The sequence below is a fragment of the Mixophyes fleayi genome, chromosome 4 (genome assembly GCF_038048845.1).
Source record: "Mixophyes fleayi isolate aMixFle1 chromosome 4, aMixFle1.hap1, whole genome shotgun sequence".
Taxonomy (NCBI): Eukaryota; Metazoa; Chordata; class Amphibia; order Anura; family Limnodynastidae; genus Mixophyes; species Mixophyes fleayi.
This window is the reverse complement of record NC_134405.1, coordinates 129117572-129141189: the sequence shown is the minus strand read 5'-3', so window position 1 is coordinate 129141189 and position 23618 is coordinate 129117572. Positions and strand designations below refer to the sequence as shown.

Genomic DNA, 23618 nt, shown 5'->3' with positions numbered 1-23618 from the left:
TGTGATGAGTGCAGAAACCAAGAACCTTTTTCTTGGAATCCACATGCTCGTTACTGAAGCCTATAGTTATGAAGATATACAGCACAATGGACAATCCCTTTTATTGTGAAATAAGTGACATATAACACTTGCCGAGCACACTGTGTATTTTCTCCCTCCCTTTCCTTTTTTCCTTTCCTAAGAAATCTATAGTTAGAAGACAAAAAAGAAGCACAAGAGGCCCCAGAGCCTCTCATATTCACTGATACATGTGAATATCTGACATCCGGACATGCAGCGGGTGCAAGACGGTTGTCGACTCATTGACCATCTATTAATATCAGCTAGAAGAGGGATCATGGACTTGCTATTGGTGGGGGATGGATTGTTCTATGTATCCAGTTTTATGCATCCCTATGCATATGTTCTGTTAGATGGGTGTATGTGTATAAGTACCCATTAAAAGCGACAGCAAGAATGTGATCTCTGATAGGTAGTGTTAGAGCAAATAATGAATAAAAAGATGGGAAATAAATGTGATTTTGCTAAGCTGACACCATCTTGTTGCCTTATAGCCATTTTATTCTCTTATAGCTCAAAGACAGTTAAGATACAGCTAGTTTGTAGGAGTTATTCATTGTTTGCAAGAAGCTATGCCCATGACCTTTGATGTGGCAGACAGGAGATAAACCAACCCCCCGAGGAAAATTCTTGTGTGAAAATGTGAGAATGTAGCAAGATCTGTGTAAAGGACGCATGAGTGGTTAAAACCTTTTGGGGCGCAGTTTTCTGAAATACATGATTTTTTGCTATATAGATATGTACTTGTAACTAATAAATCAGAGCTAATTGTACATGCAGAACATTGATGAGCTCATAAACTGACACTTACATGTGAACAATCTGAATTAGAATCGACAGGAACAAGCAGCATGGGTTTCCCCCACAAAACTGATAAACAGCATTAGCAGGCTTTATCCGTGCCATGATAACAGAAAAACCCTCTTATAGTAGGAACCAGAACTAGCTTTGTCTGCTCGGGCCTGGAGCTCGAAGGGGAGGGCTTGCATAAATATATCAGACTGGACCCCTCCTAGAAACCACCAATCCCGTGTTGATTTGTGCATGCTATAGCCTCCCTGAAACCTTTCATTTAAAACTTTATTAAAAATAAAAATCTTCCACTTTCAGCTAGCATGGGAAACTAATTGTGGTTTCCTGAGTGGCTATTGACCATCCTTGTCATTTAATGTCATTTTGTGGCAAGGTTCTAAACATATTAGGGTTTTGTTTTTTTTTTTAGTTTGAACTATACGTTGTGCATGAAGAGTTCCAATTGTATTACTTATTAAAAGACCAGTCCCCCAAGGTCCATCCCCTTGCTGGACTGACTGGAACACACTCCCACTATGACAGATGTACCCCACGTTATTGATTTTCCTGGTCCTAGCCTGGTGGGAGATCTCACTGCTTCTCAGGTTAGGTGGAAACCAACACATGCTATCTGGCTGTTAGGAACCCCTCCAGCCGGCACAACACAACCCGGGGTCTACTCTGCCAGTCAGGTGTTCAATGGAGCCCCTGATGTGGGGACAGGCTGGGCTGCAGACTGACAGAGGGTCGTGAAGTGTGTACCGGCTAGGGAGAACCCAGGCAAGCGGAGTGGAGTCCAAGCAGAGGTCAAGGGCCGGCAGCAGATAGCAGATCCGATAAACAAGCCGAGGTCAGGTGTCACAAGCAGACAGGGAGGTCGGTATTCAAGCCAGAGGTCAAGGTCACGAGAAACACAGGCAGGGTCCAAATCCATGCAAGGGGTCATACACAGGTAATCAGTAGAATTTCCAACAGACAGAAACAAGGCACAGAGCAGGTCAGCAGACTGGCAAACAGAAGCTATAACCGGCAATGAGGCAGCAGACCTCATTGCCTTAAATACCCAGATGGACCAATCAGAGCTTGCCCCTAGATAGAGCACATTTGCAGGCTAATTGCCTGCTACACTATCCACCAATCAGGGCTAAGCCCTGGCATCCACATTTGCAGGCTAATGCCTGCTAATTCAGCCACAGGCTGAATCCGATTGTTTGCCCCCTATGCGCGTGCGCGCCCGGCTGCCGGGGCGCCGCGCTGCAGAGGCGTCCGATCGTTGCCTTGGCAACGGTCGGCAGTTGGGCGGAAGTGTCGTCATGGTGACGGCCGGGACGCCGGGAGGCATAGGAAGCGAGCCGCGGCGGCTGTGAGTACCGCCGCGGCTCGTGACACTGGCGGGCTGTACGTCTTTTATTTTTTGGTGAAGATATTATAATTGTCACTGGCCTATCTTTGCTCTCCAGTTACATTTATGTGCTGGATTTTAAATTGCACATCACTTAACACACGTGCATTTAAATATTTTTGTGTCTACGATCTGAAGGCATTTTTAAATTTTGCTCACTGGGATAGAGCATAAAAATGAGGAAATAATAACCAGAGCTACCAGAATGCACCCCACGTAGCAGAGACAAGTGGTAGGAGCACACACATATGCCACAGAAATCAAAGCCACCACTTAGGATATTAGCTGTAATCTTGCTAGTATATGAGGCTGAGCAAGTATGGTCGGCTTATCATAAATGCTTGTGAAGCTGACAGTGTAAGCTCCTCCCTCTATGGGCTTGTCCCCCAGGCAGCCAGTTTAATTTTCTTTTGAATTATATGGGTCAACAATTGCTAGCTAAAAGTGTTGCCCAATAATCCCTCTACATTTTCCAGCTTCAGGTCTTCTGGGGTTGTTGCCACCCTGGAAATATACCTTCATAATTTATTTTTGTTGATTGTTGTAATCCAAATGTTTCCTGCTCATATAATTATCAGATAATATAATGTATGTTGATTTTATATAAAGCACACAAATATGTATGTTGAGCAGATAAATTGGATTTTATATAAAATCACCAGTGCAAAATTATGTAAATAAAGAGCACACAAGAAAACTATTTCTGCAGCTACAAAATGGAAGATGACAGAGAACCTCAGGCATGTAAGTGGTTAAACCATGGACTGTCCTGCTAAGTGCATGCTGTTTGTGAAAAGTATCAGAGTGTACAGGAATGTGTCTCTAGCTCGTGACAGTTGCCTGGTTTCACAATCTGAACTGGTTAATCAAAAAAGGGAGCAGCACAAGCCCTGTTGCTTTGTGTAACCATAGAAGCGAATTCAAGCTTGCACTCCGTTTCAATGGGTTTTGAAGTTTAGGTGGGCTGACAGAGGTACAAGATAAAATATCCACTGGTATGTGCACCTTTAATTTAAGGTAAGTGTCAGTGTTTTCATATTAAAAAAATTAATGTTTATTAAGTTTTTTTCTACATACAGTATATACAATGTAAAACATATGTAAGTAAAATAATGCTGGCAGATTTCCAGTGAATAAAATGAATGTATTTTGTCTGTTTAATTTGAATCTGTATTTTGATCACACTACTCTGCAATATTCCACAGTTTCATGTTATGTACAAAGTTAGACTTATTTTCATGTAGTACGAAGAAGCATTACCCTTAGTTCTCATGTCTGCATTTATTTTGTGTACATTGTGTGTACCTGTTTTATATATATGCCCTGTTTTCCTGCTGTCCTGTCTAGCAGAGCCTTAGGGTAATATTCTGTTTGATGCATCATTTGTATTTCTGTTGTGCAAACATTTTTATCAATATACACCGATCAGTCACAACATTAAAACCATGGACTAATGATGTAAATAACATTTATTATCTTGTTACATTGGCATCTGTCAAGAAGTGGGATATATTAGCCAGCAAGTGAACAGTTAGTTCTTAATGATGATATCTTGGAAGCAGCAAAAATTTGCAAGTAAGGATCTGAGCAACTTTGACAAGGGCCAAATTGTGATGGCTCGATGAGTGGGTCAGAACATCTCCAAAACGGTAGGCCTTGTGGGGTGTTCCCAGTATACAGTGGTTATTACCTACCAAAAGTGGTACAAGGAAGGACAACCGGTGAACTGGCGAGAGGGTCGTGCGTCTAAGGCTCATTGATAGGGATGGACAGTGAAGGCTAGCCTGTCTGGTCCAAACCTACAGAAGAGCTACTGTAGCACAAATTGCTGAAAAAAATATGCTGGCTTTGATAGAACGGTGCCAGAGCACATAGTGCATCACAGCTTGCTGCGTATGGGGATCTGTAACCGCAGACCAGTCAAGTGCTCATGCTGACTCCTGTCCACTGCAGAAGACTCCTACAATGGGCACATGAGTGCCAGAGCTGGACCATAGTGCAAAGGAAGAAGGTAGCCTGGTCTGATAACTCACGTTTTCCTATACTTCATGGGGAGAATGCATGCGTGAGCGTTGTTTATCTGAGGAACAGATACACTATGGGAAGAAGGAAACCGGCAGAGGCAGTGTGATGCTCTGGGCAATGTTCTGCTGAGAAACCTTGGGTTCTGACATTCATGTGGATGTTACTTTGACACATACCAGCTACCTAAACATTGTTGCAGACCAAGTGCACCCCTTCGTGGCAATGGTTTTCCCTGATCGCAGTGCCCTCTTTCAGCAGGATAATGCGCCCTATCAGACTGCAAAAATTGTTCAGGAATGGTTTGAGGAACATGACAAGGAGTTCAAGGTATTGACTTTGCCTCCAAATTCCCAAGATCTCAATCTGAGTGTATCTGTGGGATGTGCTGGAAAAACAAGTCTGAGCCATGGAGGCCCCACCTCGCAACTTACAGGACTTAAAGCATCTGCTACGAATGTCTTGCCTACCTTCAGAGACCTTGTGGAATCCATGCATTGATGTGTCAGAGCTGTTTTGGCAGCACAAGGAGGACCTACACAATATTAGGCAGGTGGCTTTAATGTTATGACTGGGCATTGTATATATTTGTCATGAAAATATTATTTCCTCTCTATGATGTAATGAAACAATAACTATGTGTTTGCTGATATAAGTAAAAGAGTAGTATGCTTTTTGTTGCTAAAATTCTTAACACTATGGATTAGTTCCAATTGCAAAGCACTACAAAGTATGCTGATGCTATATCAATAAATGTTAGTAAATACGTAACAATAACTGTCCTCTAATACAGGACATCACAATGGTATTTGATATTGATGTAATTCCATCATATTCGATGTGTAAACGTGCTGGAGGTTATGACTGGTTTATTGAAATGAGACTTATGTCTCTGGGATATGTTAAAGAAAAGTTATGGAAGGTCAAAACCTTTGGACTATTTTTGGACAAACTATAATTCACACCCATGGGGACATTTCCTCCCCCCACATTAGCATATACACTGCCCCTGTGAATGTCCTCCCAGCGATACCTGCTTAAATACCCTGTGTGTGAGAGGGCAGATTGTCCATTCTTACTCAATCTAATTGAAGGACTGTGCATTTGATTCTGCCTTGTCCCAGCCATGCAGATTATAATATGTACATTTTATTCTCTGTAATTTTCTCCCATTTGTTTTATCAACTATATTGAATTTTTTTTTATATGTCATTTATTATGTTCATTTTTATTATATCCAAATGCCCTGTACCTTTGTATATTAAATCTTAAATTTAACACGTTTTGTCCTTGATACTCTAATAAATCCTTTGGACTTTTTTGACCATGTTAACCCTTTGAATGCTTGTGGATTGTTAATCCATTTGACTAACAAGCCTAGTATGGTGTACCAGCATGCGCATTTGTGTAACAAAGGTTTGTGCTAACCCTTTTATTGCTGGTGTGTGCATTGCTAACCTGTGTGTAACAAGGAGTATAGTGTGTGACAGTATATTGGGGTCCTGTGGCCCTTATTTAGTAGGTAGTGGCAAATCATAGGTGTGTATAGGTTTGAGAGCACTGTTTGCGGGCGATTCAGGAAATCTATAACCTGTGTGATAGGTGAGTGAAAGATTGAGTACTGGAATTGTGTGTAACCCCATACGGAAAACAACTTAACTGTCAGGGACGCTAGGAGTGCAATTGTGACAACATCGAATATAATTAATGCTTGTCACTATTGTTAATTAGATACCTTTAATTCACATGAAACGATTGAGAAGATACAGTCATCCTGTGTATCAGTGTTATCCTAGGTGTTTATCACAAAGGGCACATGATTAGCACTTGATGGTGGATTTTATGCCATTAGAAAGATTTGGATGATTTGTAATAGATTTTACTTCCTCCTTTTGTCCAAAATGTAATCAATTGCAAGCAGACCCCTGCTAATGATCTTGGGCATGTACAACTATTAGCATTTTTTTGGAGCAGGTGATCAAAGTTATATACTATAGACCACTTAATTAAATAACCATAATTGCACGTTTTGACATATGCTCTCAGTAAATGGATAAAAATAATGAAACTAAAGCATGCTTTAGACACATTTTACAGGAGCATTTTTTAATGCACTTTTCCAGTGCTTTTCAGGAGTTAAGTGTTTACCAGCACAATCTAATGTACTAGTAGTGTGTGCTAATGCATGAAAAAAAGTTTTAAAACCCTATTTGATCCTTTATTCTTTATAAGGATATCCTTATGTCTATCCCAAGCATGTTTAAACTACTCTACTGTATTAGCCTCTACCATCTCTGATCAGCAACTTTTCCACTTATCAACAACTGCTTCTGTGAAGTAGTTTTTCCTCAAATTTCCACTGAATCTACTTCCCTCCAGTTTCAGTGCATGTCCTCATGTTCTAGTACTTCTCTTTCTTTGAAGAATGTTTCCCTCCTGCACCTTGTTCAAACCTTTGATATATAAGTTTTGTGCTGTAGGTCACGCACCATTTTAGATGCCTTTCTTTGTACAGTCTCTAGTGAATTTATATCCTTCTGGAGATATGGCCTCCAAAACTGAACACAGTTTTCTAGATGAGGCCGTGCCAATGACCTATACAGTGGCATTATTACTTCTTACTTTCTGCTACTGATTCCTCTCCCTATGCAGCCAAGCATCTGATTTGCCTTCCTCATTGCTTTGTTACATTACTTACATGCCTTTAAGTCACCTGAAATAGTGACTCCTAGATCCCTTTCCTCAGTAGTTTCCATTATAGTGGCATTAATACTATATTTAGCCTTTTGGTTTTTGAGACCCAAGTGCATGATTTTTCATTTTTTTGGCATTAAACTGTAGTTGCCACTCTCTTGACCATTCCTGTAGTCTACCTAGATCATTAATCATTTGTTTTACCCCTCCTGGTGTGTCTACCCTGGTTGCATATCTTTGTGTCATCTGCAAAAAAGCATACTTTCCCTTCAATACCATTTGCAATGTCTCCAATAAAGATATTAAACGCACTGGCCCAAGTACAGATCCTTGGGGTACTCCACTGGTAACCTTTCCCTTCTGTGATTGCACTCCATTTTCTATAACTCTCTGTTTTCTATCCTGCAACCAAGATCTTATCCATTCAACCATCATTGAATCCAATCCCAAGCTTTCAAGTTTATTTTACAGTGTCAAACACCTTACTAAAATCTAGATAAGCTACATCTATGGCCCCACCTTGATCTATTACTTTATATATTCTACAACTCTTTCTGTTAACAGTGTTTCCATCAACTTCCCTGCTACTGATGTAAGGCTCACTGGTCTGTAGTTGTTCGCCTCTTCCTTGCTTCCACTTTTGTGCAGTGGAATTACATTTGTTATTTTCCAGTACTCAGGGATTACTCCTGTAGCTAGTGACTGATTGAATAATTCTGTTAATGGTGTTACCAACACCCCTTTAAGCTCTTTTAGTATCCTTGGATATATCCAGCACCATTGATTTATCCACTTTCAGTTTTAAGAGTTCTGTTAGGACCTTCTCCTCTGTCAATGTACATGCATCTACTTCATTTTTATGAGTTTATATGCAAATTAACTGAGCAAAAATAATTATTAATTATTATTAAGATGTTCTGCTATTAGCTTGTCTCCCTCAAAATGACCCTCTGTATTTAGTCTTATTATACCCCTTTTGTTTTTCTCCTTTCTCTTATATATCTAAAAAATGTTTTCCCCCCTTTACCTACTGACTGGGATCTACTCTCTGGCCTTTACACATCTGATTACCTTCTTAGCCTCCTTCTGTCTAGCAAGATACACTTCTTTGTCTTCAATATATTTCCTAAAGGCCATTCTTTTTCCTTTCACAATACTTGCTACTTCTTTTGCAAACCACACTGGCTTCCTATCGTTGCACTTTTCTTAACACTTTTGATACAAAGGTTTGTTATACTTTTTAAGTTTTCCCACCTCTCCTGCACTCCTTTCAAGTTCTTCCTCTCTGCCAAAGAGTCACTTACACATTTTTCCATCTCTACAAATTCAGCCTTCCTAAAATCTAATACCTTTCTTTTTGTGTGGTGTGAGTCAGTCTCTGTCTTTATGCTAAACCATACTGCTTGATGGTCACTGGATCCTAGGTTCTCACCCACAGTTACAGCAGATATTCTGTTTCAGTTTGTAAGAATTAAGTTTAATATTGCATCTTTGCGAGTGGGCTCCCTCACCATTTGCTTGAGGGAGGCTCCCTGAAAGGAATTCAGAATGTCCTTACTTCTAGTGGAACTTGTAAAAGACCCCTCCCAGTTCACATCCAGTAGATTAAAGTCTCCCATTATTATTACCTCTCCTTTTAATTCCATTTTATTGATGTCCTGCAATAAGTTCCTGTCCAGTTCTTCTTCCGGACCTGGTTGTCTATAGATCACTACAGTATAAATAATAGCCTTGTCCCCCGCTTCTATGGTCAACCAAAGGGCCTCAGTGTTTTCTTCAATACTTTTGTATTAAAGTAATATGTATGCTTTTTTCCACATTACATTGCTACCTCTCCTCCAATTCTTACAACTCTGTCCTTCCTAAATAAAGTATATCCCGGTATAGCTATGTCCAAGTCATGATTTTCATTGCACCATGACTCAGTAATCGCCACAATATCCAGATCATCCCTTGTCTTTAAAGCAATCAGTTCTGGAATTTTATTTCCTAAGCTTCTAGCATTAGCACACCTAGCTCTAAGAGTTGTGTTTGTACATTTTCTGTTCCCATCTTCTTTGTTTATCTCTCCATGTTTATTTCGTTTTTGATCTGCATTGTCTTCTGTTGCTGGGGATATTTCCTGTACTTTTTGCCTGCAGAAACGGTACCTCTTGGTTAGGGGAGCAGATTGTTTTATTCCCGTTTAGTTCACTGCCACCTTCTGCTAGTTTAAATATTTCCCGATGAAGCTTCCAAACTGCTTACTTTGTATTCTGGTTCCCCTCCAGGATGGGCGCAGGCCGTCACTATCTTGCCAGATGGCATGACTGTGGTCTGTCAATCAAAATCTCTTCTCATAACACCAACTTCTTTAGCCACACATTGAAGTTTCTAATGCAATGAGTTCTGTCTTCACATCTGTGTACTATCAATACTGCTGAAAAAGTTACAGTGGTTGCCACCTGTTTTAGAGTAGTCCCTAACTTTAAAATTCATCTTTTACTGTCAAGATTTCAGTATAAGCCAGGTCATTTGTCCCTAGGTGGACAATGACATTCACCTCCCCATCTTTTCTTGCTGCTTCCACAATTCTTAACATGCGCTCTTTATTCCTTGGAGCTGTGGCTCCAGGTAAGCACATTACTTGTTTCTCTACATCAGTAGCCATTCCCAGCTGTATGCCTCTTATGATGGAATCCCCCAAGAGAAGTGCAGTCATTTTTGGAGATTTTATTTTCCTGTTACTATAGCTAGTAGAAATCCCCATATCCTCATGTTCTGTGTTACCTATAGTATGTGTACATTCCAGCCCTGCAGGAGCAGCTTGTGAGTTTTGTAATGTCACAGCTTGTGGTATGTGTCTGTGTCCTTCTGGGAATCCCCCTTTCAGAGCTCACAGCAGTACAGGCAGAATGTCTATATAATTATATTAACTGGGCAATATTATTTCATTGCTAATGGGGGCTATAATTATTTATGATGCACACATTTGGCACTACATTGTACCCCCAATTCAATAATATTGCCCCTTAATGTAATGAAAAATAAAATTTGCCTCCGTAAGTTAATTATAAATTGATTTTGCCCCCTAATCAATAAATAATGATTGCCCCATAATTTCTAAGTCAATGATGCCTTGTAGCAAGATACTTCAACCAACATGATTGAGCTATCAAGCCAATCAGAAGCAGGCATTAGAAAACATGACTTTTTTTTCTAGCGGTTTTGACCAAACCGACGGCAGTTTTTGAATAAATCTCCAGCGGTTTAGCTATTTTCAATACCTCACACATCGCCAGGCATTTTTAAATTGCAGCCTCAAACCGCCCTGTAGTAAATGCGGCTGTTTGGAGCAGTGAACCTCCGGCGATGTGTGACGCTTTAAAACCACCACTAAACACGATTCTTAGTAAATATACCCCTAAATGTTCTCCATACCATTGTGCACACCCGTCAATCACTGTATGAGTGCTAAGCGCATCACGCAATTGACAATTTTATCAGTCAATTTGGTCTCTTTAGATTATGTTAGGGAATTTAGACTGTAAGCTCCAATGGGGCAGGGACAGATGTGAGTGAGTTCTCTGTACAGCGCTGCGGAATCAGTGGCACTATATAAATAAATGGTGATGATGATGATTATATATTTACATTTCTCATCCACTCACAAGCAAACGCAGTGTAAGTGTATTATCTGTGTTTTGAGCAAGCAGTACCCATGCACATAACACGTGAACACATGCAAATTTTCCTAGAATGCCACAAGTTAAAAAAAATTTGGGTAAAAAAATTATTTGAAAATAAATATTAATTATTATACTGTTATACTGTTGAGAGTTATTTTATTTTATCATTCAATAAAGGTATGTTTTTTTATGTGACCTTTAATTGTACATATGCATGTGTGTATACTGCAGTCTGTTTGTATAAGGTACAGAAGGCAAGTACTGTTTAGGCAGAGCGCACTTCCCCCCAGATTTACATAGAAATATATTTTGAGATCCATTTGGATTTGAATATGGTATGTTTGGTTCCGTGCTATTTTTAAAAACGCAATTTACGTGCATGTTGCATCCGGACATGAGGCAGGCCCATTATCTCCATGTTATGTTTTTTCTTACTGAGCACAGCATAAAAGGCTTCATTAAAGACTTCACACTGTCTACATAAAACTATAACCTAACATTCTTGCCATTTATTCCATCATTTCAATATGAGATGACTGTTTTATGATATTAATCTATATTCCTCCACTTCTGTATGCAAAAACCTATGTGTGATAAAAATGCAAACTGATCCAAATAAGTCATGCATGTAGCTCTTAATATTATGCTTATCTTTACAGGTCAATGATCTTACATCCGATATCTCTACATATTACTTGACCACAATGTATAGAATAAAAATTGCTTAAACTTTACAGCATCATTATCCCATTTCCTGGAACTTTGCACTTTAGAAATGTCGTACCAAGTCTGTAATGGATATGTCAGCTTGCCCTCACGTTATGGCACTAGTGACAGCTATCAACAGCATGTGGATGTCGGCAGGAGGTCTCCACGTTGGCTCTCCAAAGATATCGGGAGTACCAGGCATGGGCTAGAATCAACAAGGGCATTCGGTCTGTCAGAGCTAGAGAGAAACATTGAGGTGAGACTTCTACATATTGTTTAGTATATCCCAAGATATACTAAAATAAAATAAAAAAAATAAAAACACTTTTGTGGCAGTAGTATTGTAGCTAAAGTAATCCCGTCACCTACACACATAAGAGGCAGCCTTTTTGTTTTGGCTGGATTGATATTCACCAGAAAGCAGCCTATTAATTTACAATCTGGCTTGGATTGACATTTTTGTTGTTAACCTAGGCCTTTATCTTCTATGTTTCCCAATTTTCTCCCCTTCCCTTTTAACGTTCCATGTTTCAAACTGAGCACATTATTGTCACTATTATTATTATTATATTTTATATTGCACTAACTTAACACACAGTGCTGCACAGAGAATGCTAATTTGCATCACAAATACATAAACTCTAGAGAATACTTCCCAATATTGTGGTGAGCAAGGCATGTCCTCGTCTACCATAGTGAGCAGTGATGCATGCACCAGAAGACGGAGGAAGATGGGATGGGGCAGACAAGGGCTTCAGAAGCGCCATTAAGTTGGATCACCACACCCACTATGATGTCGGCACACCCCTAACATTATGCAGCCATACGCCCGTTTTGGAGGAGGTGTGGCCGTGTCCATATTTAGGATTCTTAAATGTTGGAAGGTATACGTTAGGACTTGTTTCCTTAGTTGCCAAATAACCTACCAGTATGTTTTTGGGGTGTGGGACATAACAGAAGCACCCAGAGGACACCTACGCTGGCATTGTGAGAACATACGATAAGAAAAACACAAGACACAATTATGAGCAATGTTCCTCCTCTGCTTTAGTCCTGGGCTTATGTAACCTTTCCATAAATCTGGATCTGGTCACTAGTTGAATGAGGCACTGATGTTGCAGTGTGATGAATATTAGTCCAGTTCATAAAAAGGCTGCCTTGTTCAGCTGTCCATTTAAGAATGAGTATTTACACTGCATTGTGAACTTTTCCATTGAAAAGAGTAAACCCATTTTTTTATTTATTGTTATATGTTGCTTAATATCTCTAATTTCTATATTTTGTAATAACCTAGTACTTGGCAAGATGTTTGCTATTGTACTGGATGGTACAGATGACTTTTAACATTTCTAGAGCTTTAAATAATTTTAATTGAAGCAAAAAAAAAAAACAGCACATCTGTACTCAGCAGGTAAATCTACCTTTAAATAATAATTCTATCTGAACTCTTTATTAAAGTGTACATATACTAAATGCACCTAAATAATGCTTGAAGCTTTATAGTTAAAATAATGGTGTACAAAAAAATATGGAATCAAAATGCCATTGCCATAGCTAAAAATAATCACAGTGCATAATATATTATTGATCTACAAAATACAAATGAAAAGTGATAAGTTGTATCACAATATGACCACAGAAATCCAAGATAATACATGATTAGCAAAGGCTGCTTCATTGACATGAGTGAAGAGGTATGCTGAATGTATTCTTACTGGATTTTCTATTGTAATTTAATAAACAGTTGTATATCAAGACTAGTATAACCCTTTTAGTGACGTTATTCCTCCATACAAAAAAAAAGTTTAAGTGGTTTGAAGTACATTGTCTCTTTGAATCATATTCCACTGTGATGTGATTTTTGTTTTGTCCCTGGTAAGGATGCTGGACACTTGGAATCAGATAATTGGATGGGACAGGGGAGAGATTACAGCCGAGGTCCTCTGAGTCCACGAATAACAGACAGAGCCAGGTCTGTGAGTCCCTTGCGAGGGATCCACTCCCTGGAATGCTGCAGGTACAGTTGCATGTGGCCTTTCAGTGCACTGCTGAACAATGAGCCAAGTTATAAATAAGAAGATTAAATGAATATAAAAAGTAAAAGTGTATTGTTAACCTTGTCGTCTTGCTCCACTTCAGTTTCTGAAAGGTGAAGAGTGATGCTCCAGGAAAGTAGTCTTGCAGGCCAAACCTTTATTTATACTGTGATAATGTGAGAAGATATTGCCAATGACACGAAGCATGTTTGAGAGAGAACAAATGTAGTTGTCCTTATTAGGTTTGCAAAATAATGATTCTGTCCAAACACAAACTACTGTAGCCACTGGCCAAGCATATCTACCTCTATTACACACGCATTACACTAGAAAGCAGACACTTTATATGTGCATACTGAGTCACTTACAGTAGCATTACTTTCTTTTGCCCTGGTTTAAATGTTGAGTTTTCATAATACATATAGTTGAGTTATTTACACACATTTTGTGTGGAAAGACCACAGTATTACCCCAAACTTCCCCAATCTGCCAATCTAGTTGCAACTATGATTTTATTTATTATTAATTCCCTTATTGCAGCAAACCCTTTCATAAATAGACCCCAATCGCTAAAATAAGATTTTGTTCTGCAAGCAAGAAATATGAGTGAGAAAAAAAAGGGATGTCCTTTTCTCAGAGGTTTTGTACTACATAAAAATAACTAATTTTATAACCACCTTAGAGATGGTGGTATTCAATACATTGAATAGGATGCCATTTACGCTAGGGGCAAAAGATAAAAAAAAACATGCATTTTAATCAAAATAAAACCACTTAATCAAGAAAAGAAACACTTCACCCAAAATGTGAAATTTTATTTTGAATTATGTTCACACAGTTACAATAAAGCTTGTTTCTGGGAGGTCTGGAAGTCTATGCAGCCACCTATTAAACCAAAAACACATCCCTATTTGAACGTGTAATGTATACCTCTAGCCCTCCACCCTCTAGCGTTCATTTTTTATTTTGTACTTGTCCCTCTGACTAGCTCTCTACCTACCCTTTCCTCCTTCCCTCTCCCTTCCCCACTTTTATATATGACAACATTTGAGAGGGAATACCTTGGAAGTTTTTTTTTTTTTTTTTGGTAATGCTCATTGTTTTTGTATTCATATTTCCTTTTTTAAATAAAGTGTTAAAAAAAAGATACATCCCTAATTGTGCAGTCCCCATCCCTTAAAGTTCATGTGAATTTTTTTCCACAACATGAAGTCTCGCTTTTGCATCTGGGTACAATAAGGGTACATTTTAGCACCACGTCTGTACTTGGCAAGGAACACCCTGATACTCCCAGCAGGAGTAAAAGCACACTAGTGGTTGGCATTATCTTCATGGCCTAAGCCATGCACTTTCCCACAAAAATGGTGCAGTAACAAAAGAAAGTGCATAATAAAACAGCTTTTCCACTGTAATATTGTTGCAGCTTTGTAACTGGCCATTATTGTGTTTTGTGCTACTTTTGCTTTAAAAATGTAACCATGGTTGTGTTTTCTTCTAACTTTGTGTGTATAACTTATTTACTTGTGTACTATGCAGTTTCTAGTGCCAGTATTTACTAAATATACCAAAAGTCTCTGTAGCTGTTGTATTATGTAATATAAATGGGGCAGCATGTGTGTGCTCCTTGACCTAACCATAGTCGTCCTGATACTGGAGTACACCCATAATATAATATAATATAACATAAAATAGTTTCATGATAATTATAATTGGTAGTGATTACATCAATGCAATGTAATATTGGTGTGTGTGTTAGGAACACTTGACGTACTTACACACGTACAGATCAAAAAATTTTCTTGTAAATTTTTCCATTGTTTCGCTGTCAAAGGGGACATATTACTGAATGTTCCGAGATTTCGATTAAACCGATACAACAATTTCAACTAGGTCTACCAGATCAAACTTTCTCTCATAGGACTAGTCCTTTCATGCACAGTAAAAGTTAATATTTCTGAAATCACTGTCTTGGAGGGCTGTAAAAATAAATTTAACAACAATTTTCATGATCATATTTGGGATTTTTGTCCATTTGTTATCCACACTCTATATGAAATGGGTGAAATTTAATTAAAAGAAAACCTATTGTTTGGGACGATCACATGTCCTGCTATATTGTACTGTAGAGTATAAAAGAGTGTAGTTCTCTATCAAGTATCTATGTGGTATTGTCTGTAAATGGTCACTAAGCTAATCAGCTTTCAAAGTCATTTTCTTATATTTATCTAACTTTATATATACAAAATACATTCAACTTTATCCAACAAAGTAATATAAATACAGTACAACTAAAATAGTTGTATTTTATGTTGTTGAGTTTTTTAACTTCAATGTTTTTTCCCCCCAGTAATTACACTAAATTACCAGTCGGAACAGATTATGCTAGAAATCTATCCAGCCCTCCCATGTCAAGAAGAAATTCAATGTCTCGTCTCTCCACCTGGTCTACAGAGGAGTGTGGCTTTGGAGTGCCACTTAGCCGGAAGGGGTGGAGTGGATCAGAAATGGACCTCAGGGCATCTGTGACGGAAAGTGCCCAGAAACGTGCAGATCTTGTGCAACGCCTAAGGGAGGCTCAGGGAAATCTGGAGGGACAGTCAGAGGAGCTCAAAAGGCGGGACAAAGAATTGGAACTAAGCCGAGCCAAAATAGAGCTACTGGCCCTAAAGCAGAAAGTAAGATGCTGAAGCAGATATATGCTTTCCTTAGCGCAGAGATTCTTATGGTGGAATTATATGGGCATTTTAAATGCTGGAGATTTTCCAGCTAGAAATGTCCTAGCTTAGGCTGGGTACACACTACAGTATTTTTAGCCTACTATCGGGCCAGTCAAACGATAAACGACCATTCGGTCCGATAATGCATTAGTGTGTAGGCTGCAACGTTGCATTTCAAAGCATATATCGTTTGATTTTTAAACCGGATTAAAAATTGATATTCAATGAAGGAACATTGGCGTTCCAATTCTGCAGTGTGTATGCACTCACAACCAGCAGAGTCCATAGATCACTATGGAGTGTGCAGAGTCACAATCTTTTTAGCAGATGTAAAAATGTGTATAGTGTGTACACATGAATCGGCATGCTGATCAGGACATTTTTTTTTCTGTTGTTGGTAAAATTGTTAAAGATGTCACATCGGGAGAAATTTTCTGTAATGTGTACCCAGCCTTAGATAGTGTGCAAATGCAATACTCCCAGGGTGATAAGTTAGTAAAGGAGAAACTCTGTTCAAACTTCTTACCCTCACCTACAAGGCCCTCTCCCACTCTACTGCCCCCTATATCTCCAATCTCCTCTCCATCCACACTCCCGCCCGGTCCCTGCGTTCGGCCAATGACCGTCGACGCTCGTCCACTCTGATCACCTCTTCCCACTCCAGAATTCAAGACTTCTGCCGAGCTGCCCCCCTGCATTGGAATGACCTCCCACGCTCCATCCGTTTGTCCCCTAACCTGTGCTCCTTCAAACGGGCACTCAAAACCCATCTCTTCCTTAAAGCCTACCAGCCTTCCACCTAACCCTCTCTCTATGCTCAATCTCATCTCCTGGCTCCTCCTCTGTAGAGTTGAGCGCTTGCTCCCCTCCTCTGACTCCCTTTGTGCCGGCTGTCTGTTTCCCCTCCCTTTAGGATGTAAGCTCTTATGAGCAGGGCCCTTCTCCCTCCTGTCTCTCTACCTTCCCTTCTGCTCCAACTCCATTATATTTGTTTTGCCTGGAGTCTCTGAAGTCTAGGTATTACTCGTTTATTGTTCTGTACTGTTATTCCCTGTACTGTCCATTGTTTGTACTGTGTTCGGCGCTGTGGAAACCTTGTGGCGCCTTATAAATAAATAATAATAATAATAATAATAACTCTTCTTCCCAGTTATAAAGTAGCGAATAAGCACAGAAAACAGCCTTCAGCTCTTAAGGGCATATTTATCATAAAGAGAAAATGCCTATGGCTGATGGAAACTGGTATTTTTAATGGACATTGTGCTTTAACCTATACATCAAGGCGTTACCGATGAGATTCGCCGGAGATGAGCTAGGGGAAGCCTGTTTAACTGATGCAATACTTGTCCTGTTATCACCACCTCAGGATGGTGATAACAGAAAAAAAATCAATGAAAACAATGCTTTATTCTTTGAATACATTTTGAATACATGTGCAATATATTTTTTAAAATTTTTAGCTTTTTGTTTTAATAAATAATTTTATTATTATTTTTTTTATTTGTGGAAGTCTGGGCTTTTCCACAGTGCATACACTAACTGTCTATTATGCAAACGCAGATCCCCTAAATGGTAACAATTTTTGTTGAGAATATAGTGTCTGTTATGTATATGGGAGAATGATCTAGGGTCAAAATTGTTCCCAATGTGATGGAACCGCGTCATTCTTACAGCTTTCCACTCCAGGGCCATGCCAGCTTCCTGTGCCGTGGAAAGAGAAGGTGAGCTGTGAGGAGTGGCATGACAGGGAGAGACCCCCATCCACAGAGTCCCAGACGGATAGCTTAAGGCTCACCATTGGTACGGAGCAGGCTGAGACAGGTTTATGTGGTTTGAGTAGCCAAGGTATAAACTCCAGGGAGCTAGTGCCAAACAATTAATTTTCTAAATCCACCCAGCCATTAACATTTGGATCAACATGTCAGGATAGCAATTGACACAGCTGAGTGGTGTGGTAATATCTGCGGAAAGTGGGAAGGCCAAGTCCACCAAATCTAGCCAGCAGGTCTCTCTTAATCCTGTTTTTTCTGTAATTCCAAATTAAGTTAAGCAAACAGTTTTAATGGAGACGATGTTTGGTGGTGGCACAGGGACAGGCAAAGTCTGAAACAGATAAAGTATTTTAAGGAGAATGTTCATTTTGATGGCGTCAATGCTGCATATCCATGAAACAAAATGTTTCTCCCAGTGAAGGAGGTCTTCTTCAAACTTGTGGAGGAAAATTAGCCTTGTTGGTCATAAATCTTTGTGATCTCGACCCCAATTTAGGTGAGTCAGTCTGCCACTGGAAGTAAAAACTCAATTGAGGCACTTTTTCACAGGGTTGGGTAAGTGCTTAGGTAACGCCTTAAATTTCCTTTTGTTGACCTTGCACCTCGAAACCTTGCTGAAATCAGACAGTTCCATGAAGATATTGGGGATCGACACAAATGGTTTAGTAAGGAATAGCAGAAAATCATCTGCTAAAAGGGATGTCAGGGTTGTTTCGTATCCTGCTGGCCAGAGGTTCGATAACCAAGGCATTTAGCAAGGGAGAAAGGTGGCAGCCCTACCTAGTTCTGTTAGTCAAGGAAAAGGGTCTGGAGGCTAAGCCATTAATAGTGATTGAGGTGGATGGGTTGCAAAAGTGCGCCAACGGCCTTAAGAAGTTTGCCTGTAAAACCGAAGCATTGAATGCTGAGAACCATGTATGGCCATGATACCAGGTCAAAGGCTTCTCCGCATCCAGGGCAATGACGAGAGAAGGAATTTTGTTTTTATTAGTGAGGTGGATCAAGTCAATTATACGTCTGGTATTGTCAAGCGCTTGTCTGGAAAGGACAAAGCCCATTTGGTCAAGGTGAATCAAACTGGGTAGGAGAAGATTCAGTCTGTTGGCTAAAACCTTAGCAATAATCTTTAGATCGGTGTTCAAAAGAGAGATTGGGCGGTAATTACCGCATATGGTAGGGTCATTACTCGGCTTGGGATTCACAATTATGTTAGCTTTAGTAGTATCTGGGTGGAAGTACTCGCGTTTTAGGATGCAGTTAAACAAACATTGGAGATGGGGGATTAAGCTACATGCAAAAGGTCTTATAATAAGATGTTGGGCCCCAGTGTTTTGGAGGGCTTTTGGGATTTAATAGTGTTCTCAATTTCCTCATCGGTAATATCGCTGTTCAACTTCATATTGGAGGCATATATATATATATAATAGACAACCTTCACTTCGACTGTGTGACATCAAATATAAAAATGATTTTCCCATCAGCCAAAATACTTTTCTCTATATATCTCACTCCTCTACCTGCTGTGCCCTCTACCACTTGTTCCACACAAGGTAAGCAGCAGTAGGAAGGTGGTACAGCACCCTAGGAGCATTTCTGAGGGGAAGTGGGGCCTACGGTGCCAAGTACCCCTCGATGGTTGCTGTATCAGACCCTCCATAAAAGCTTGTGTGCAGACAGAAAGTTTGGGTAGAATAAAGTTCTAAAGTAAACTGCTCTGGCTGATAATTGGGGATTAGACACTAAATAAATCAGCACTTTTAGTGTATGTCTCATTTAACAGAGGTATCCAAAAAGCAATGTATAGTCATTATTTATTTAGTTTTACATATAATAGGGAACAGAGATCTCCTCACTAACAGGTTTTACTAAAGGTAAAGTTTCCAGGGCCAAGATTCTTTTTTTAAATCACTAGCATTCACTGAAAAATACACATTTTTTGTCCCAACTCTATAATCTTTGAAGCAGCCATTTTTAGCAATTGCCATCAATATAAAAAGGTGAATCCACCAGTGGTTTAAAAACCTCAGAGAAGCTCCCAAATGCCCATTCATTAAAATGCATGCCCTACATGTAGAAACCCATTGGGTCCATTCATTTACATTTTGTGAACTATTCTCAAGTGTCTAAAACTGTCGGAAAGTTTTTGGGGGATTACCAAGATTGCTTTAGTAAATCGATTCTTCATAGATTTACCTGTTCTATACTTATGACTGAGAAATCTGTGATCTCCGCGAGATGGTGTCTTCTCAAGGGTTTGGAAAACTGGTCTTTTATAGGTCGTTTTTTCTTCTAATAGATTTGGCGACTAGGAAATCATCCTTAACATTTTTATCGCTAAGCGACCTTTAGTAGTTGACCCCTTAAACTGAACATGGTTCGTGAATGTCTGAGGAGACAGAACTGACAGGCAGCTTTATGTGATACACCACCTGAACAGCTCCATGCCTTCCCTTCACTGGTGCTGTGTATGGAGTTCTAATAATTATAAAGTAATATACTTGTACAAAATAATATTAAAATATGATGAATAATTACTTTTTAATTGTTGGTTAATAGTTTTCAAAAGATAGAACTAAACACCATGAAAACAAATGATTGTGTTTTGACCCATAACATTAAAATTCCTATTTATCAAGTAATATATTTACATTACTGTATTTATTTTAGGCATGCATTCATTATTATCATGTTCATTATCATTATCTTTTATTTACATAACATCATTATAAGCTATTACTCATGAGAGCTTGCAAATATCAATGAGCACTTTTGGTAAACAATGAAAGTGCACTAAAGGGGCATGCTATATATTTTCATTACAGTCATTGTCTTTATACACGTCTTGTTTTAGTAGTGTCATTTTTAGTACTGTGATTTTTCTGTTAGCAACTAGAGTCCTCCATATCCCAGCTAGAAAAAGAGAAAGGCTGGCTGGAAGTGTCACGCTTTGAGGACAAGAAACAACGGGGAGATCTACAAGACAGGTAAGGTTTTTTGTTTTTACTTTTAATTAATAGGAGCAACCCATCAGTCTCAATTAACTCATCAAGTTTTTTTTAAAAAAAACAAATGTTAAAAAACCTCCCCTAAACTTTGATTGCCAACCCCAACTTGCAATCTTTCAGGGCAGAGTTTAGTAATCTAGAAAGATTAATTAATTTGAATAGTTTTTGTCAATACTTATGGCTATGATATACACAGGAGAAGGATAAGTGGAAAGATAAGGAAAGCCTTTAAACAACAAAGGTTAAAATATGTAGATTGCCAAACAAAACAAGAAAATATCCACAAGGTTATCCTGAATAATACAACCAATAGCATATATATGACAAGTTCACACAATAAACAAGATACATGGTTGAAACATGCAAAGAACACACAATGGTCAAAATTCATTATTATCCACTTAACTCAATTGCATGGGCTTCCTTTTACAATTGCTGCATTTATTCATATTTCCATCATTACACTGAAACAAATGTTTTGAAATAGTGCTGTTTTACATATGATCTGGTATAGACTGTAACGGTCTCATATTTATCATTTTATACAACTTTCTAATGCTATTTTACACTATAACTATATAGCAATATTTGGAATTGTGTTGGTGTGTGACTCCATCTTTAATCTATGGGGGTTAGACTAGTAGAGATTTGAGAAAATGTTGCAGTGAGAAAATATATTCTGCTTGTGCTTGTTAAATGCATTCGTGATTGTCTTCTCATCAGGATTATTAATCTGGAGATGGAAGTGATGATGGCCAAATCTAGCTTGGAAAATTTCAACCACACCAATGAGTTGATAAACCAGAAAATATCTATGGTAAAAACATTCTATGATTTATGTTTTGTTTCGTCATCAAGTGTTATATATATATATATATATATATATATATATATATATATATATATATATATATATGTGTGTGTACTATACATGTGTACTCTTCTACAATTATCCATATAAGTGATGACTTATATGCCATTGACTGTATATCATTGGTAATGTACCACAACTTTTAAGGATAATTGTAAGTATATTAGAAGTCCCAAATCCAGGAGCAGCAGCAGGTTACCCTGTACTTGGAGGAAGGATTGCTGCAGATATCTGTCAATTTGAAGTATACAGAGGAGGTGCTAGGACTGGAAAGAATTCCAATTTTACTGATGCTAAATTGTTATTTTACATGGAAAAATGTTAGCTTGGCGAGCAAGGATCATGGCAAGCATTCAAGCAGAAATTGCTAGCGCAAACTCAAAAATTAAACAGAGCCATTCCAGTCTCCTGTACATACTTACTAATTTATGTCACCTATATTGTACAAAGGATATCGTACAGTTTAATCCATAAACTTGTATGAAGTTTAAATTTTGTAGTAGAAAATATATTTTACTATTTATATACCATTCATTGTATATCAATGGATAGAATGCATTGTGGGTAGCACAGTGGCTTAGTGGCTAGCAATTCTGCCTCTGGGGTCATGAGTTCAATTCTTGACTGTGGCCTTATCCGTGTGGAGTTTGTGTGTTCTCCTGTGTTTGCGTGGGTTTCCTCCGGGTGCTCCGGTTTCCTCCCACACTCCAAAAACATTCTTGTAGGTTAATTGGCTGCAATCAAATTGACCTTAGTCTATGTGTGTGTATGTTAGGCTGGGGCGGGCTAGGCCAGACAGAAAAAGTCTATTTTGGGCCGGTCGTCTGTATTGCTTGGTGGCTGGCCCCTTCTTCGGGACCAGCCACCTTCTATCCCTCCCTATTGTGTGGCCTTTTAGAGACCCGATGTCCAATGTGTGAAAATTGTCCCCATGTGGGGGGGCATCATGTCAATATAGTATGTGTGGGCGCAGTATGTTAATATATGTGTGTGTGTGGGCACAGTATGTTAATATGTACGTATGTGGGTATGGGTGCAGTATGTTAATGTGTGTGTGGGCGCAGTATCTTAATATATGTGTGTGTGGGCGCAGTATGTTAATATAGAGTGTGTGAGGGGGCAGTATGTTAATATAATATCTGAGGGAAGGGGGGGGTCTTAATATAATGTGGGAGGTAGGCTATTAATGGTGAAGTGCAGATGAGGGCTAATAATGGGTGCTATTTTGTGGGGTGATGATGGGGCTATTTAATTCAATAGTGGGACCTATTAATTTAAGGTGAGTTGACGAGACCTTTAATTTAATGCTGGGGTGGTTTGGCGCTAGTAGTTGAATGTGGAGCTGAGTTTTGGGAGGAGGGATATTTGTTAAATGTGAATGAATATGAATTGTTTAATTCCAGTGGATGGTTGTGGGAAATGGTTATATTAAATGCAAATGCTATTAATTTATTGCTGGGGCTGTTTGTAGGGAGGGAAAAAGTCTAATATATTAAATGGAAATACTATTTAATGTCAGGCTGGTTGGAGGAAAATAGATCTATTTAGCAAATGTGAATATTATTGTTTTAATGTAGGGGATGGGGGAAGCCTAATTATAAAATGTGGGTGCTAATGACTTAACGCCAGGGCTGGTTGGAGTTTTCTAAATCTTATGTACCCATTTTTTTTCCAAATAGGGCATCCAACATTCCAGGATCAAGACAAGCAGGAATTGAGCTAAATACATCAGCAGCCACAAGTAGTGAAAGTGACAAGACAGGTACGAGAGAGCAGGACAGTCTGCCAACTGTCCTGAAACTGTTGGAGCAGTCCTGAATTTGGGTGGCTGTCTCTCTTTGTCAAGATTTGGTCTGACTACAAGGACAGTT

The 23618-nt window shown here is 39.0% G+C and overlaps 1 protein-coding gene across 1 annotated transcript in view; it reads left to right on the top strand.

Annotated features, from left to right (window-relative positions):
• Nucleotides 1–11214: 11214 nt before the first annotated feature.
• Nucleotides 11215–23618, top strand: part of LOC142152032 (uncharacterized) — a 62975-nt gene continuing 50571 nt past the window's right edge. The window contains exons 1-5 of the mRNA XM_075208233.1: nt 11215–11602; nt 13227–13363; nt 15730–16057; nt 20758–20855; nt 21600–21693. Of these exons, the coding sequence (XP_075064334.1) occupies nt 11414–11602; nt 13227–13363; nt 15730–16057; nt 20758–20855; nt 21600–21693 (846 nt within the window). The 5' untranslated portion in view covers nt 11215–11413. The remainder of the gene's footprint in view (nt 11603–13226; nt 13364–15729; nt 16058–20757; nt 20856–21599; nt 21694–23618) is intronic.